General features: G+C 61.0%; 2 protein-coding genes across 3 annotated transcripts; one reads left to right on the plus strand and one right to left on the minus strand.

The window, feature by feature from the left end:
* The first annotated feature begins 1218 nt into the window (after positions 1-1218).
* Positions 1219-2660, plus strand: PPDPF (pancreatic progenitor cell differentiation and proliferation factor). Its single transcript, XM_054467607.2, has 4 exons — positions 1219-1399; positions 1789-1868; positions 2017-2094; positions 2174-2660. The coding sequence occupies exons 2-4, from the start codon at positions 1814-1816 to the stop codon at positions 2383-2385; spliced, it is 345 nt and encodes a 114-aa protein (XP_054323582.1). The 5' UTR covers positions 1219-1399; positions 1789-1813; the 3' UTR covers positions 2386-2660.
* A 5674-nt stretch (positions 2661-8334) lies between these two features.
* PTK6 (protein tyrosine kinase 6) lies at positions 8335-15561 on the minus strand. 2 transcript variants are annotated; one of them, XM_054467605.2, is made up of 9 exons: positions 15287-15561; positions 14451-14654; positions 13574-13695; positions 12788-12951; positions 12186-12339; positions 11173-11334; positions 9734-9915; positions 9079-9232; positions 8335-8722 (listed from the first exon to the last, which is right to left on the minus strand). In XM_054467605.2, the coding sequence occupies exons 1-9, from the start codon at positions 15514-15516 to the stop codon at positions 8535-8537; spliced, it is 1560 nt and encodes a 519-aa protein (XP_054323580.1). In that variant the 5' UTR covers positions 15517-15561; the 3' UTR covers positions 8335-8534. The 2 variants fall into 2 exon arrangements, with proteins under 2 accessions (XP_054323580.1, XP_054323581.1); XM_054467606.2 differs by lacking the exon at positions 14451-14654.
* Positions 15562-15916: the final 355 nt, after the last annotated feature.

Here is a 15916-nt window from a genome sequence, read left to right on the forward strand (position 1 = left end):
GCCTTCCCCACGTGCTCAGGGGGCACAAGGGCGTCCCTTCAAGTCTTGCTCAGGGGCCTCCCAGGGTCCCTCCCCAGCTCTGGGTCCTCACTGAGCACCCGGCGAGGACAGAGTACGGCGTCCGTTGGCCTCGATCTCCGGAACAACACGGGCACACGGCCGTCCCAGCCAGCAACGAGAGCCACGAAACAAATCCACCCGGGCTGACTCCCGAAGCCCTCGGACTGCGCCGCCCCACGGACCTCCCGGACCCTCTCCTCCACGGGGAAGACACCGCCCAGCCAGGACCGGGTGTGTAAAGAAACGGGATTTCCGTAGGGGCAGGCCGACTTCCCCTGCGGGGCCGAGGGAGGTGTGGGGAGGATTCAGCGGGGGGGGAGGAGGAGAGGGAGGACGCCTTTCTACCTGGGAAGGGAAAACGCGCCCCCTCCTGACTGGCATAGCGGACCGTCCCCAGGGCCCCAGGTCCCTGCCGGGAACGCTCTGGGCTTCCCAAACACGGGGTCTCTGAGCAGTGGGGACCAGCCTCTGCCTCCAGCGACTGGAGACTCACCTCACCCACCCCAATCCGCCCCCCTGTCCTTCTGGGCCCCGCCTCCCACTGCCCCTCCATCCACCCACCCTTTCACCGCCCCCTGCGGGCAGCAGGCGCGGCCTGGAGCTGGGGAACTTGGGTGCAGGTTCCGGAGCTGCCGGAGCTGTGAGAGGTGCTCGGGAGGGATCCAAGTTCCTCTGGCTGCGAAGTCCCTGGAGGCCGGGCCGGAGGGCTCCGCGCACGCAGCACTTTTTGGCCCGCCCGGCGCCCCCGTCGCCTCCACAGGGGCTGAAGAGGACGGGCCGGGCTGGACCAGGCGGGGCTCCGAGACGAGTCCGAGGCGGGGGCCTGGGCCCGGGAGAGGGGCGGGGGCTGGGCTCCCGGACCCGGGCGCGGAGTCTTTTAACCCCTGCAGACCCAGGCCCGGCCGGGCAGCCCCAAGACGAACGCCGCGGGGCTGGGCTCAGCCCAAGCCAGATGGCGGGAGTCAGACCGAGGTGGAAGCTGCGGGCGCGGCCTCGCCAGGGCCCAGGGAGGGGGCGGGACCGAGTGGGGCCCAGGGAGGGGGCGGGACCGAGTGGGGCCCAGGGAGGGGGCGGGACCGAGTGGGGCCCAGGGAGGGGGCGGGGCCGGGGCCGGGTGGGGCCCGGGGAGGAGCCGGTGCGCCCCGCCCTCCGTGACGCGCCGCGGTTCCCCGCGGATATAAGTGGGTGCGTCCGCGCGTGCGCACCCCGCGCGCGCGCGCGCGTCTCTGTCGTGGCGCGGTGTCCGGCGGTCTCCTCTGCAAATGGGCTCCGTGGCCTAGCGCCCCCGTCCCCGCCACCCGTGATCGTGCGCCGAGGCCCGCGAGGGGTCGCCGCCCAGGTGAGGGGCGCGGCGCGCGGGTGGGACGAGCAGGCCCGAGGGGCGGGGGGCGCGGGGAGGGGCTGGGCCGGGGGCTTCTCTCCTCTCCGCCTGGCGAGCGCTGGGCTCGGGGTCCCGGGCGGTCTCCTGTCGGGTCGGGCGGGTTGGGACGGCGCCCACCAGGTTCCCGACGTCTGGGCCGGGGCCCCGCGCACAAAGCGCCTTTGTTCTACCCGCTCGGCCGGTTTGGGCTGGTTGGAGCCGCCCGCGCCCCGCGCGGCGAAGGCGGTCCCGGGAGCTGGGGAGCCCCGCCTCGGTAAATAACCCAGCGCGGCGGCTCCACCCGCTGGGGAGCGCCCTTCATGAGGGAAGCCAGCTGACCCGAGGGGCTCCTCGACCCCCATGCGCAGATCCCACCAGCCAGCAAGCTAGAGCATGGCGGCCATCCCCTCCAGCGGCTCGCTCGTGGCCACCCACGACTACTACCGGCGTGAGTAGCTCCTGCTCCCCATCCACGTAGATGCTCTGCTGGCGCCAGTGCCGTCCCCGTGCAGGCTGCGGAACCAGTGCTCGGCCTGAAGGCCGGTGGGCTGGGGGGCTCCGCGCCCCGCGTTGCTGACGGGACCTCTCCTCTCCAGGCCGCCTGGGTTCCACTTCCAGCAACAGCTCCTGCAGCAGTACCGAGTGCCCCGGGGAAGCTATTCCCCACCCCCCAGGTGAGTGCAGGACCGCCCCTCTCTCCCCCCGCCCCCGCCAGGAGCTGGCAGCATCAAGATCCCATTTCGCTTCTCTCAGGTCTCCCCAAGGCTGACCCGGGTCATTGGTGGGCCAGCTTGTTTTTCGGGAAGTCCACCCTCCCGTTCATGGCCACGGTGTTGGAGTCTGCAGAGCACTCGGAACCCCCCCAGGCCTCCAGCAGCATGACCACCTGTGGCCTGGCTCGGGACGCCCCGAGGAAGCCGCCCGGCGGTCAGTCCAGCACAGCCAGCGCTGGGCCCCCGTCCTGACCTGAGCGGTTGCCACCAGCCCCAGGCCTGCGGAGGCGCTAGTCCACCAGAGCCCCTCCCCGCCCCTCTCCCCACTCCCCACCGCCGTCCCCCTCCCCACCTCCAACCCCCACCCTGTAGACTAGGCGGCTGCAGCAAGCAGACCTTCGCATCAACACAGCAGACACCAAAAAGGAGTGAGAGCCCCGCTCTCTACCGCCCGGCCCCAGCACTCCTGACACCTGGAACTGTGCACCTGGCGCCAAGCGGAAAATAAACTCCGAGCAGCCAGTGGCCCCGATGGTGTGTGCCTGAGCTATGTGGCCCGAGGTTCCATTTGAGTGTGAGAAATGGCTGAATCCCTCCCGACCTCACTCCCTGATGGGGGCTGGCCCTGCTCCCAGGCCTTTCTGGGCCTCCTCACGCTGTGAGGCCACTGCTGGGGCTGAGAAGGGTGGGGTTCGCTGCTGCTTCCGGGGAGCCTTGGACAGCAGGCAGTCCTGGAGCTGGATAAGCAGGGCCCAGGGCAGCCACTGAGGTGGGCCCCCGTACCACCTTCAGCGGGGGGAAAAGGAGCAAGGAGGGCTGGGCCTCTGAGGGATTCGGGCCCCTTACTCGAGGGCCTGCGGGGGGAGTAGCCTCTGGCTGTGAGCTCGGAAGCCCTCACTCTGGAGGGACCTGGTTCCTGCTGGTAGGTGTCTCCCAAGGATCTCCCACAGGGGTGTTACCCCAAGACAGGCTGAGGGGTAGGGGCTGCAGGCACCCTGGAGGGGTCTTCCTGCCACAGGCAGCCCAGCTTAAAGGTGAGAGGGTGCAGGAACGGGGATGGTGGCTGCATCATTCTGGCCTGGTATAGGCATGGAGTGTTGGAGCCCGGGAGTCCTGCAGGCCAGCAGGGGTGGGGGTCCACACACAGGAGCGCATGGGCTGTGAGCTCAGTAGACTTCTCCATAACCAAGGTGGGTGGTGTCCCCACACCTCTGCCAGGAGCCCACAGGGATTGACTCAGTTCTGTTGAGAGGCAGCTTAGTGAGCGGGTGCGAGTCAGTGAGATAGCTGGAGACTTCATGTGTGGCCAGGGACATGGTGAGTGGAGGGGCCTCCGTGGGGTGGGGAAGGGTGGGGTTCAGTGGTGGGGGAGGGACTCTGGGGAGGAGTGGGGATCAGTGGGTGCTCCCTGCCTAGTCCCCTGCTCCACTGCACTATAAATAGCTGCACAAGTTGGTGGGAAGCTGGTGGGAAGGCATCTGGCTTGTGGCCTCTGATAGCTGAGCCTTTGTCCTGTCCACAGGGTGGAGGCAGCCTCCCCCAGCCATCCAAGCCGGTGGTCAGTGCTGAGGCTGGGTGGGGGAGCCTCCGATGGACCCAGGAGTGGGAGGCTGCTCCTGATGGCAGTTGAGCCCCCTGCAGTCTTTTGCAGTGTCCAGATGAAGCCCACAGAGACCCTCCTCCATGCACACACAGCTGTGAGGCTAGCAGGAGTTGGTGTTGAAGGGAGAGCCCAGCCACGCTCAGGTCCCCACCACACGTGGCCTAGGGGGGCTTTGCCCTTGGCTGAGCTGGAGGGCTTGGGGTCGGGACCAAGAGTGGGTCCACCCTGCTTGGAAAGAAGCTGTCCTGGCTTTTGGAGTCAGTGGGGGAGGGGCACTGCCCAGGAGCTGGTGTCTTGTTGGAAGGGGCAGCTGGGAGTAGGGAGCAGCCGAGCCCCAGGCTGCCCAGGGCATCGTCCCCTGCCTCAGGTCAGGGGGCCCGTTGGCTGGAGGACCTCACAACCCTGGGGGTGTCCATGGCCTGTTCCTGGGAGCTGCACCGTCATCAGATTCTCTGTAGGAGGAGAAGTTATATCTTTTCCTCACCCATCGCAAGCTTCATGGCTGAGACCTGTTAGAAACAAAAGGCTTCCTCGGTGCCACAAAGAAATAGCACTCGAACATTAATTTTCTCAGCAAGGCAATTTTTACTTCTATAGAAGGGTGTGACTCGTGGATGGAGCGATGGTGAGAGCACACCTGGACAACGGAGGGGAAGGGGTTCTTATTCCTGACGCATGTAGCCTCTACTGCTGTGTCATTCCCCTATTGGGTGGGGTTGGACCGCACACTCTAAGCTAATTCTGATTGACTATTTTAAAGAGAGCAGGGGTGTGACCCAGAGTGGTGGGGTGAATAGTTTGGCAGGAAGGACAGTTAGGAACAGGTAGCTAAAGATGACTTAGGTCAGAGCAGGTGACCAGGGGCCGGGTGTGGTGGCTCACGCTTGTAATCCCAGCACTTTGGGAGGCCGAGGCGGGCGGATCATGAGGTCAGGAGATCGAGACCATCCTGGCTAACACAGTGAAACCCCGTCTCTACTAAAAATAAAAAAATTAGCCGGGCATGGTGGCAGGCGCCTGTAGTCCCAGCTATGCGGGAGGCTGAGGCAGAAGAATGGCATGAACCCGGGAGGCGGAGCTTGCAGTGAGCCGAGATCGCGCCACTGCACTCCAGCCTGGGCCACAGAGCAACACTCCGTCTCAGGGGAAAAAAAAAAAAGTTCCAGTAAAGCAAATTTTAAAAGAGCCCATGTGGTCAGCTGTACCTATAATCCCAGCACTTTGGGAGCCTGAGATGGGAGGTTTGCTTGAGCCCAGGAGTTCAGGACCGGCCTGGGCAACATAGTGGGGCTCCCTCTCTACTAAAATACAAATAAATTAGCCAAGTGTGGTGTCACATGCCTGTCCTCCCAGCTACTCTGGAGGGTGGGGCTGGAAGGTGGCTTGAGCCCAGAAGCTCAAGGCAGCAGTGAACCATGATGGTACCACTGCACTCCAGCCTCGGTGACAGGGTGAGGCCCTGTTGCAAGACAAAAATGAGAACCTATGTGGTTAATCACTATTCTTGTTGCACTTACATAAATAACCACGCCAGATTTATTGAGGCCAAACTTAACTCTGCAATCAAATCAATCTTTTATTATCTTTGATAGAAATGTGTTAATTTGCAGCCAGTCACGGTGGCTCACACCTGTAATCCCAGCACTTTGGGAAGCCGAGGTGGGCGGATCACCTGAGGTCAGGAGTTCGAGACCAGCCTGGCCAACATGGCAAAACCCTATCTCTACTAAAAATACAAAAATTAGTCGGGTGTGGTGGCGGCCACTTGTAATCCCAGAGACTTGGGAGGCTGAGGCAGGAGAATCACTTGAACCCGAGAGGCAGAGGTTGCAGTGAGCCAAGATTGTGCCATTGCACTCCAGCCTGGGCGACAGAGCGAGACTCCATCTCAAAAAAAAAAAGAAAAAAATTTGTTGGCTGGGTGCAGTGGCTCACATCTGTAATCCCAGCACTTTGGGAGGCCGAGGTGGGTGGATCACCTGAGGTCGGGAGTTTGAGACCAGCCTGACCAACATGAAGAAACCCCATCTCTACTGAAAATACAAAAATTAGCTGGGCGTGGTGGCACATGCCTGTAATCCCAGCTACTCGGGAGGCTGAGGCAGGAGAATCACTTGAACCCGGGAGGCAGAGGTTGCCGTGAGCCGAGACCAAGCCATTGCACTCCAGCCTGGGCAATAAGAGCGAAACTCTATCTCAAAAGAAAAAGAAATTTGTTGACTGTAGAGAGAAAAATTATGTTTCAAAATAAAACTCGTGCCCCCACTATTAGACTCTAGCCCGGTTCGCTGTCTGGAGGTTTTGTTGCCCACCTGTGATCCGGACCGGGTCCTGAACTTCAGTTTCCTCCGATATTTGCCTACAGCTCACCAAACCACTCTTTCCAATTTTTTCTTCCACCATTCCTCATGGAGTCACTGAAAATTAAAACTGCTCTTTTCCCGAATCCCTGTAAGCTGAAGCTGCCCAACTTGATACAGACTTCAGAGAAATTTCCCCAGCAACTCTCATACAGACAGCTTTCATGCCCAGGCTGGGTGCAGCAGCTCATGCCTGCAGTCCCGAGGCAGGAGGATTGCTAGAGCCCAGGAGTTCGAGACCAGCCTGGGCAACATAGCAAGACCCTGAATCTCCTAAAAAAATTAAAATTAGCCAGGTGTGGTGGTGCATTCCTGCAGTCCCAGCTGTTCAGGAGGCTGAGGTGGGAGGATCACTTGAGCCTGGGGTGTTCACGCCACTGCGCTCCAGCCTGGGTGACAGAGCAAGACCCTGTCTTCAAAAACAAAAACATAAAACGTTTTCTTAAATCTGGAAAACAAAATATTAAAGAACCGTAATGTTTCAGACAAAAGTCATTAAACAGTAAACTTCCTCGTCAGTTCGTTCATTCCCATGTCATTAATTCTTGTTCTGGTTGATCCTGGGACAGCACTTTCATGAACCTGCCAGGTTCCTCCTTCAAGTTCTGGAAATTCGCACCGAATCCAAGGGCATGATCTGAACCAGAAACCTGTGCTCCAGAGCACCTGTCAGAATCCTTCCCACGAATCTCTTTGAAGAATAAACACTTTGGGACTAGCTGATTGCAAAGCTTTCAGAAAAAATCAAAGTAAGGTAATAACTGTGAATGACTGAAGACTTAAGATAGCCATGGCTCAGGATCTGATGAGAGTTTATTATATTCATGACACAGTTGGCAAGGAAATTTGGTTATTTCTGTGGCATACAGCATTTTAATGTAATAACCAAAATTATGACTGATAACATTGTACCAGATTTCTAGAAATAGCATGTGAGATAAGATATATATCATAGGATAACGTATCAGACTTCTAGGAATTTTATACAGTTTCTACAACACTCATATCAAAACCAAACGCATAAATAGAACCTCCAGAAGACTTAGCGTCACCTACTATTTCACATGCTTTCCATCTAGTGTAGCGCATCAAATAAGCCTGATTAGTTTGACATCTGTCTTTCACAAGGCGGAAGACAAATCCTTTTGAGAAATCCTAGTACCTTTCTAGAAACTCCCAAAATTATTTTTCTTTCCTTTTTTTTTTTTTTTTTTTTTTTTGAGATGGACTCTCGCTCTGTCGCCCAGGCTGGAGTGCAGTGGTGCGATCTCGGCTCGCTGCAAGCTCCACCTCCTGGGTTCACGCCATTCTCCTGCCTCAGCCTCCCGAGTAGCTGGCACTACAGGCGCCCACCACCACACCCGGCTAATTTTTTGTATTTTTTAGTAGAGACGGGGTTTCACCATGTTAGCCAGGATGGTGTCGATCTCCTGACCTCGTGATCCACCCGTCTCGGCCTCCCAAAGTGCTGGGATTACGGGCATGAGCCACCGCGCCCAGCCTGTTCTTTTAAACCAAAAAGACTTTCAGGTGAGTCAAAACCAAAACCAATAAGTTTTTATGACTTAACCATGGATGAAAGAGACACCTTCAAAAGCAGGTGCAAAGGAGGCAGCCCCCACAGCCCGGAACCACCCCACAGACAGCAGAGAAGGGCCCTTGTCAGCACAGGAGTGAGGGGCGCTTTCCAGCACTGACCCAGCGACAAAGGTGGAGGCGGGAAAAGCCCCTCGTGGACGTGGACGGTGAAACCGAGCTGGCGCCTCGGGCAGTGATGCTTGGGCTGGCGGAGACCAGGGAGAGAGTTCTCCCCAGTCATAAAGCCAAGCTCTCAAGACACAAGACAAACAGGAAGGAAACACCTGCCCCTGGGAGGAAAGGACCCGTGGGCACCAAAACCAAATTTAACACGAGAGTCGTGAGCCACGCGAATGACTTTCTCCCGCCAAGCTGAACTGGGAAGAGCATGGACAAGACGTTTTTGCCTTCCACCCTCAGCCGGGCACTGCAGACAGACAGCCAGAGAGCGGGCTGTGGTCAGAGTCCCCTCTGACCTCTGCTGACTTCGTGTCAGTCTCCCGGAATCTCATCTGCAGGCTCCGGAACAGGTTGCCTGTCAGCAGCTGAAACCCAAGGCACACACGATGGAGTAAGGAGAGGAGCACACGTGTGTATTGGACGCAGACACTCCACGTTTCACACGACAAGGTAACAGGAGCACACGCGTGTATTGGACACAGACACTCCACGTTTCACATGACGGGGTAACGAGAGGAGCACACGCGTGTACTGGAAGCAGACACTCCATATTTGTGAACCTTTCTTGCACCCATCACCTCAGTAAACCCCAAGGCAGTGCGTGGGCCTTGATCCCAGGTCCAGGCCCTCTGCCCAGGCCCCTCCTCAGCAGGGCCTGGCCGTGCCCGCTCCACAGCAGCTCAGGTCGGGTTCTCGTAGCTGGTGAAGCTGGAGAGCCTCTCCCGCAGGGCCTTGAAGCAGGGTCTCTGCTCGGGGTCCCTGAACCAGCACATCAGCATCAGCTTGTGCACGCTGGGCGGGCACTCCAGAGGGCAGGGCATGCGGTAGCCAGCGTCCACCCTCAGGAAGGCCTCGTGGTTGGACATACCTGCGGCCGACAGGGATGAGAAGAGCTGGGGCCCACCTGCCTACCCTCCCCCAAGAAGCCACACCAGCCATCCACTGCCCCTTCCTGGGGCCTTCCCCGCAGCCTCAGCTGCCATGCCTTGGTGCCACCCAGCACACTGTCCGCTGCTAACACCTCCCTCTGGACGGGGCTCCAACGGGCAGCTCCAGGCACCAGCCTGGGTGCTCAGAGAATGGTGCAGGTGTGGAGTTCAGGTGACGGCCGGCGGTGGAGGCCCCAGAAGCCCGTGGGGGAAGCACCCCCCACCGTCCCTGCCGGCTACCCAGGACCTCCCCCATTCTGCTTCCCATGCCCAGTCAGGGACACTGGGGCAGTACCTGGGTAAGGCACCTGACCCCTGCTGAAAATCTCATGCAGGAGAATCCCAAAGGACCAGACGTCAGATTTGGTGGAGTAATGGCCTCGGGAGAGCGCTTCTGGGGCCGTCCACTTGTAGGGGATGTTGCGGTCATGGGAGAGGTAGACGTCCTCCTGCAATCAGGCTGGCGCTGAGTGGGCCGTGGGGGCTGCCTGTGCCCTGCCCCCGAAGCATGGATGGGCACAGCAGCCGCACTGCCCCAGCAGTAGGCCGGCGATGACCCCACTGTCTGACCCACGCACGGCTGCTGCAGCTAAGGCCGCACTGGGGCCTGACCACCTTCAGGAGCCCAACTTCCCCTGGGATTCCAGGTGTGGGGGACGGGAGGGCCCGGGGGACAGGGAACTGGGAGGCTCCCAGGCCGTCAGAGGGGCCCAAGGCTGGGCCAGTGAACGAGGCACCTGAACAAGGCAGCGGCTGCGTGGTGGGCCCTGCCGTGTGTGCCATTCGGAATGGGGGCCCCACCGGACTCACGGTGGCTTCCCACCTCCCTGCTCAGCCTGGGCTCCCGAGGGCAGGGGCCGCATCCTGCTCCCAGCTGAGTCCCGGGCTCCACACACAGGAAGCCCCCAGCCCTCTGGCCACGCCCCGGCCATGCCCTCTGAGGGCCCTACCTTGATAAGCCTGGCTAACCCGAAGTCCCCAACTTTGCAGAGGGTGTTTTCCCCGACGAGGATGTTCCTGGCGGCCAGGTCCCGGTGGATGTAATTCTGTGACTCCAGGTAACACATGCCCTCAGCCACCTGCCAGGCGATGTCCAGCAGCTCCGAAACGGGCAGGGCTTTCTCATCAGAGTCTGCAGAGGGGAGTGGAGCGGAGCCTGGGGTCAGCTAAGCTAGCTGAGGTCGGGAAGGGGTGGGGAGGCGGGGCTGTGTCTCATCTGCCTCCAAGCTCTGCAGGCTCAGAGGAGGGGCCGGGGCAAAGGGCAGCTGGCGTGATTGAAAATTGGAACTGCAGGCCAGCCACCACCCTTCTGGAAGGCAACTGTTTATCACGAACCAAGGAGCAAGCTGGGCGCGGTGGCTCACACCTGTAATCCCAGCACTTGAGAGACTGAGGTGGGTAGATCACGAGGTCAGGAGATTGAGACCATCCTGGCTAACACAGTGAAACCCCATCTCTACTAAAAATACAAAAAATTAGCCGGGCATGGTGGCGGGTGCCTGTAGTCCCAGCTACTCGGGAGGCTGAGGCAGGAGAATGGCATGAACCCGGGAGGTGGAGCTTGCAGTGAGCTGAGATCATGCCACTGCACTCCAGCCTGGGCGGCAGAGCAAGACTCCGTCTCAAAAAAAAAAAACGGAGTAGTTCCTAGTGGCCTAGCCCAGCGATTTCCCTTCTGGAAGTTTGTGATGACGCGGGAGGAGCTGGACACAGAAGGACCAGCGAAGAAGCTCATGACTGCGTGATGTAGGCAGTGGGAACTCGAGCAGGAGAATGGCTGAGTGACAGCGGCGGGTGACCTGGTGGTGCCTGTTACCCTGCATTCCGTCCCGGAGGACCCTGAAGGGCGTGGGGACCATCTGAGATGATCAAGCCCTTTGTGTGAGGGCGAGGGGTACGGAGCCTTTCGCTCAGAGCTTGAATGTGAGTGGTGCCTCAGTGTAGCTCTCCTCAGACACACACGGCATTTTTCCTACACCACAACGTTCCCTCCCATTCTAACATCGGAATCCAAACTGCGTCTTCACGCACGGGCATCTCAATTCCCTGGCAGCGATTGTCTTTGGTTTTGGTGAGAAAGGAAATAATGGAACTTATTCTTTGAGCCAATGTGACCTGTGTGTGTCTGTGTGTGTGTCTCTGTGTATGTCTGTGTGTGTCATGTGTCTTGTGTGTGTCTGCGTGTGTGTCTGTGTGCATGTGTGTGTGTCTGTGTGCGTGTGCATGTGTGTCTGTGTGTGTGTGTGCGTGTCTGTGTGTGTGTGTGTGTCTGTGTGTGTGTCCATGTCTGTGTGTGTGTGTGCGTGTAGACGTGGTTGGGGGTGTGTGTACTTTATTTCCTCATGCGCCCCCGCTGCCTCCAGCGAGAGCCCCGGCCCGTGCCACTCACCGCGGAGTAGCTCCAGCAGGCTGCCCTTGGCCATGAGCTCCGTGATGATGTACACGGGGTCCCCCACGGATACCACAGCGTACAGCGACAGGATGTGTTTGTGCCGCAGCTTCTTCATGGCCTGGATCTCCGACTGCAGCGTCTGCTGGTGCAGGAGGTTGTCTGCGGGGACGGGTGGCCTCGGTGGATGCAGCCCCTGACCCCCCAGGCCCCAAGGAAGAGGCCAAGGCCCTGCCCCCACACACAGCAGCCCCCACACCCAGCAGCTGTGCAGGACACACAGACCTCCTGCCCCTGACGGCACCTGGCTCCCGAGGCCACGAAATGGCAGACGCAGCCAGCCCTACGGGCCCCCAGCCCGGCATACCCATGGGGCCGTGGTGGCCACCCGATTTCTTCCTGTGCCCGGCCCAGACCTCTGATGTGGAGGCCAGACCTATGCTGGGGCCCAGACGAGTTCCAGGGAAGCTTTACCCATTTCCAGTGATCTATTTTAATGGCTTTCCATTACGTCAAGGATTTTAAATTTTCTTTTTTTTTTTTTTCCGAGACAGGGTCTTGCTCTGTCGCCCAGGCTGGAGTGCAATGGTGCGATCTCAGCTCACTGCAATCTCCGCCTCCCGGATTCAAGCGATTCTCCTGCCTCAGCCTCCCGAGTAGCTGGGACTACAGGCACATGCCTACACACTCGGCTAATTTTTGTATTTTTAATAGAGATGGGGTTTCCCCATGTTGGCCAGGCTGGTCTCAAACTCCTGACCTCGTGATCCGCCCACCTCAGCCTCCCAAAGTGTTGGGATTACAGATGTGAGCCACCGTGCCCAGCCTAAAATTTTCTTTTATAATAAATGTATTTAGGTAAAAACATTGGTGCAATTGAAAGGGAACCACTCTCACATGGATGCTGTGGGTGCTGCGTGGGGCTCAAGGCCAGAGGTCCCTGTTGGCGGGGGTGGGAGGGTGGCCCAGGGCGGGCACGGGGCCACACAGAGCCCTGACTGGGGCCCACTCACCTCGAGAAATCACCTTAATGGCCACCTGGACCCGGTCTTTCCAGAGCCCCTCGAAGACCTCCCCAAAGTAGCCGGACCCCAGCTTCCTGCAGAGCGTGAACTCCTCCCTCGGCCTCTCCCAGTCATCCCAATGGGGCAGGGGCTCAGGCTCATGCTGGAGGGAGAGTCGGGGACACAGGGCAGGGGCTCATCCTTCAGGGAGTGCCAGTCTGAAGCCAGCACAGGGAGCCTGGATTTAGCCTCAGATTTAGGGCCACGTTCAGCCTGGGTTGGGGGTTTCTGAGTGTCTGACACAAGCCTGGAGTCTCCTGGGGGCTGCCCCCAGCCCAGCACAAAACACCCAGACAGACTGGAGCCAGGACCCTGCAGAGTGCCGCTGGCCTCTCCGAGAGTGGCCAGGCCCAGGGGATGGTCTCCTGGCCCCACCCCCAACTCAGGCAAACACCTGTGCTCCGCAGAACCATGGGCTTCCCTCCAGTGGGCCCCAGGTCAGTGAGTCGGGACCCCTCCCATGCTGCCCGAGCAACCTCTCCCAGTAGGAAACGCCAGCCTGTGACCCCCCAGCCTGACCCTGTGCGACCAAGTCAGGGCAGAGCGGCTACCTTCCGGCAGGGCGCGGCCAGCCGCAGGCCGTGCGACAGGCTCTGGGCCCTGTGGTAGTTCACAAGCTCAGGCAGGCTGAGGAAGGACACCGCCTCGTTCAGGTGCAGCCGGCCCCCGGTACGCCGCCAGATCTTGTAGTGCCGCACAGCCTGCGTGTCCCGCACTGGGAGGGAAAGCGTGAGCTGTGTGGCCCCCCCAACTCCGACGCCTCCCTGTGTCCCCAGCCCTGCTGGCCACACCTGCTCAGAGTTTCTGGGTCCCCACAGTTGCTGTTGGTGCCTCCTCAGTACCACCCCTGCCTCCCCTCCCTTGGAACGGCTCCCTCCTGCCCTGCACACTCTGGCCAAGCTCTCTGGCCCCTCCTGCCCCCGTGCCAGGCAGCCAGTGGCCTCCACCTGGATGGCAGCTGCCTAAAATCCCAGCCATGCTGAGATCCTCAGGGGCAGGGATGGGGTTTCTCTGCGCCCCGCACACCCCAGGCTCAGGTCTCATGCTGGACAAGGTTCCCATGGGTGCTGAGGACCTCCCACGAGTGCCTCGGGCAGGGCTGGCTGGAGAAGCCCCTGCCCTCCCAGGGAGGGGCCCTGCCCCACGACTGCCCTAGCAGCCAGTGACCCAGGCCCCAGGGAAGCGCCGGCAAGGTGGGTGGAGGGGATGGGAGCTCCCTGGAGAGGAGCCCATGTCCCCTGTCACAGCCAGAGGGAGCTGGGTTCACCACGTGGATGGGAGGGCTTAGAGCCAGGAGCCCCCACAGGCAAGCACAGGCTCGGAGGCTGGGGCCGCACCCGACAGGACGTAGTCGGCGCTCGGCTTCTCGCTGACCCTGATCAGGAAGGCGCCCGCGGCGTTGCCCTCGGCCTGCAGCCGATGCACAGCTTCCGAGCGGGAGATGCAGCCAAAGAACCACCTGCAGGGGAGGAGCAGTCTGAGTCCCCGTGGACCTGGGCCCACCCCATGTGGACCCCACGCTGGCCCCAGCCTTCCCGCCTAGAACCCCAGCCACCCTTGCCTGCCACATCAAGCTCCCAGCCCTGACCACAGCTGCTCTCAGGAGCTGTCGCTAACCCAGACGCCCTGAATGTCCCGAAAGGCCAGGACAGGCCCCTGAGGACCCAGCGGGGGGAGGGGCAGGCGCTACCACACCCTGCTCTGAGTGGCCCGTGTCTAGGGGTCAAAGCCTAGGGTGGAGCTGGGGAGGGCACCTGAGCAGTAGGGCTGCCTAGAGCTGCCTGCACACACCCATGTGTGACGCACACTCACACACGCACTCATACAGTTGCATACCCCCACACATGCACACAGTTCACCCGCACACCTGAACACACACACGCGCATGCGTGCTCACTTGCCCACACACTCACACGCACGCACACACAGCCACTCGCGCGCACTGACTCCCAGCTGCAGGGTGTGGGCCAGCCCTGGACTGGACTTCCAGGTGGAGCTTGCAGAAGCTCCAGGTGACCTGCGCCCAGCCTTTTGTGTCTCTGACTCCCTCAGGCCACTGGAACACGGACCCCACACAGAAGACCACCGCCCAGCATGAAGCCCCTGGGGTCCACCCCCTCCACTTCTGTACAGCTGGAAGCACTGCCCCACCCGCCCCTCCAACCGCCTGGCCTCCCGCCGCCCCCCCCACCTGGCCTCCCACCCACTCCTCACCTGGGCGAGTTCTCAGGCCTCAGGGTCTTTGCACCTGGGAGCCGACCAGCCTCTGGCCAGACCCCACCGCTGCACCCCTGCTCACTAACGAGGTCGCGGGTCTGCGCATGATAGAGGGGTCTCCACCATGGGCTCTGCTCGACGGCCTCTTTACAGCCTCCCCTGCTTGTTGCTTGGGTCCCCCAGGAGCTAACCTTACACAGCCTGTGACTCACGCACGCACACAGTAGGTGGCCAATCAATGATGAGAAAAGCGGGATCTCAGGAGTGTGACCCTCCCCAGCCTGAGCTCCGGGCAGCCGTGGAAGCCCGGGCGAGGCCACACCAGCTGCTGTCTGGTTCCCTGCAGGGCACAGCAGGCAGGAATTTTGCCCGGCAGCCGGCCCGCTCCCCTAACTAGGTCGTGTGCCTGGTTCCGGCAGTTTGGAAACTGGGCAAGCTTCGTTTCCCCCAAAGGCCCTGGAACGCTCCAACAGACCTTGTCACTGGCCACCGGACCCCCAGAAGTCCCCCCTGGACCCTCTGTCCTCCCTGGGTCCCGGCAATGCAGTGTCCACCACCGAGCTGTGACAAGGATGAGCCCAAGGGAGGGGCCATGCCGTCTAAGCCCCGTGCTCCAAATCCCGCAGGGACAGTCCTGGGCACTCCTGGGGGCCAGCGCATGGGGCCTGCAGCGAGGACCAAGCGGGATGCCCAGCCTGGACTTTGGGGTGCAGGAAGATGGAGCCGGGGTCCCCACCTTCCTGGGCCTCCCTGGGGCCAGCCCAGAGCCCTGTCCCTCCCCTGTGCCTAGAGGGTGGGCTGCTCCAAAGCTCCCAGGAGCCTAGGACACGCACGGTTCCGACTCCACCGTCTCCCTCTCGGCCAGGTAGTTGTGGGGCACATAGCCCTGGGCCACGGCCCCACCCGCCTCGTCCAGCAGGGTGGCCCACCACCACTGCCCCTCCTTCCTGGCCACATGGAAGACGTCCCCCGCTCGGAAGCTCAGCTCCTCGTCCGTCCGGGCCGTGAAGTCCCAGAGGCCCATGTACTTGGGGCCCAGGTGAGCCTGGTCCCGGGACGTCATGGCGGGCGCAGCAGCAGGACCAGGCTGTGGCACAGCTGGAGCACCCAGGGCTGGGCGTGGCAGGTCCCACTTCCTCATGACAGGCCGGGAAGCAGCCACACCCAGCACGCACAGGCGCTCCAGAGCACCCCGGCTCCTCCTGAGGGCCCAGCCGGCCCCGCGAGTCCTCAGGCCCACTGGGGCCCATCTGAGCACTTAGCGCCCCCCACTACGGGAACCCGCTGGGCATGCACCCCCAGGGCCGGCCTGAGCGCAGGAGAGGGAGGAGGACCCCCTGGTTGGGGCTTCTCGGGGGTCCAACTTATGGACACTCAGGCACTCAGGGAACCCAACGGCCCCCTGGGAAGGAGCCTCGCAGCCTGAGGGCAGGAAGGTGAGGGCTGCAGGCGCTGCCTTCCCA

The sequence above is a fragment of the Pongo pygmaeus genome, chromosome 21, assembly GCF_028885625.2.
Source record: "Pongo pygmaeus isolate AG05252 chromosome 21, NHGRI_mPonPyg2-v2.0_pri, whole genome shotgun sequence".
Lineage (NCBI taxonomy): Eukaryota > Metazoa > Chordata > Mammalia > Primates > Hominidae > Pongo > Pongo pygmaeus.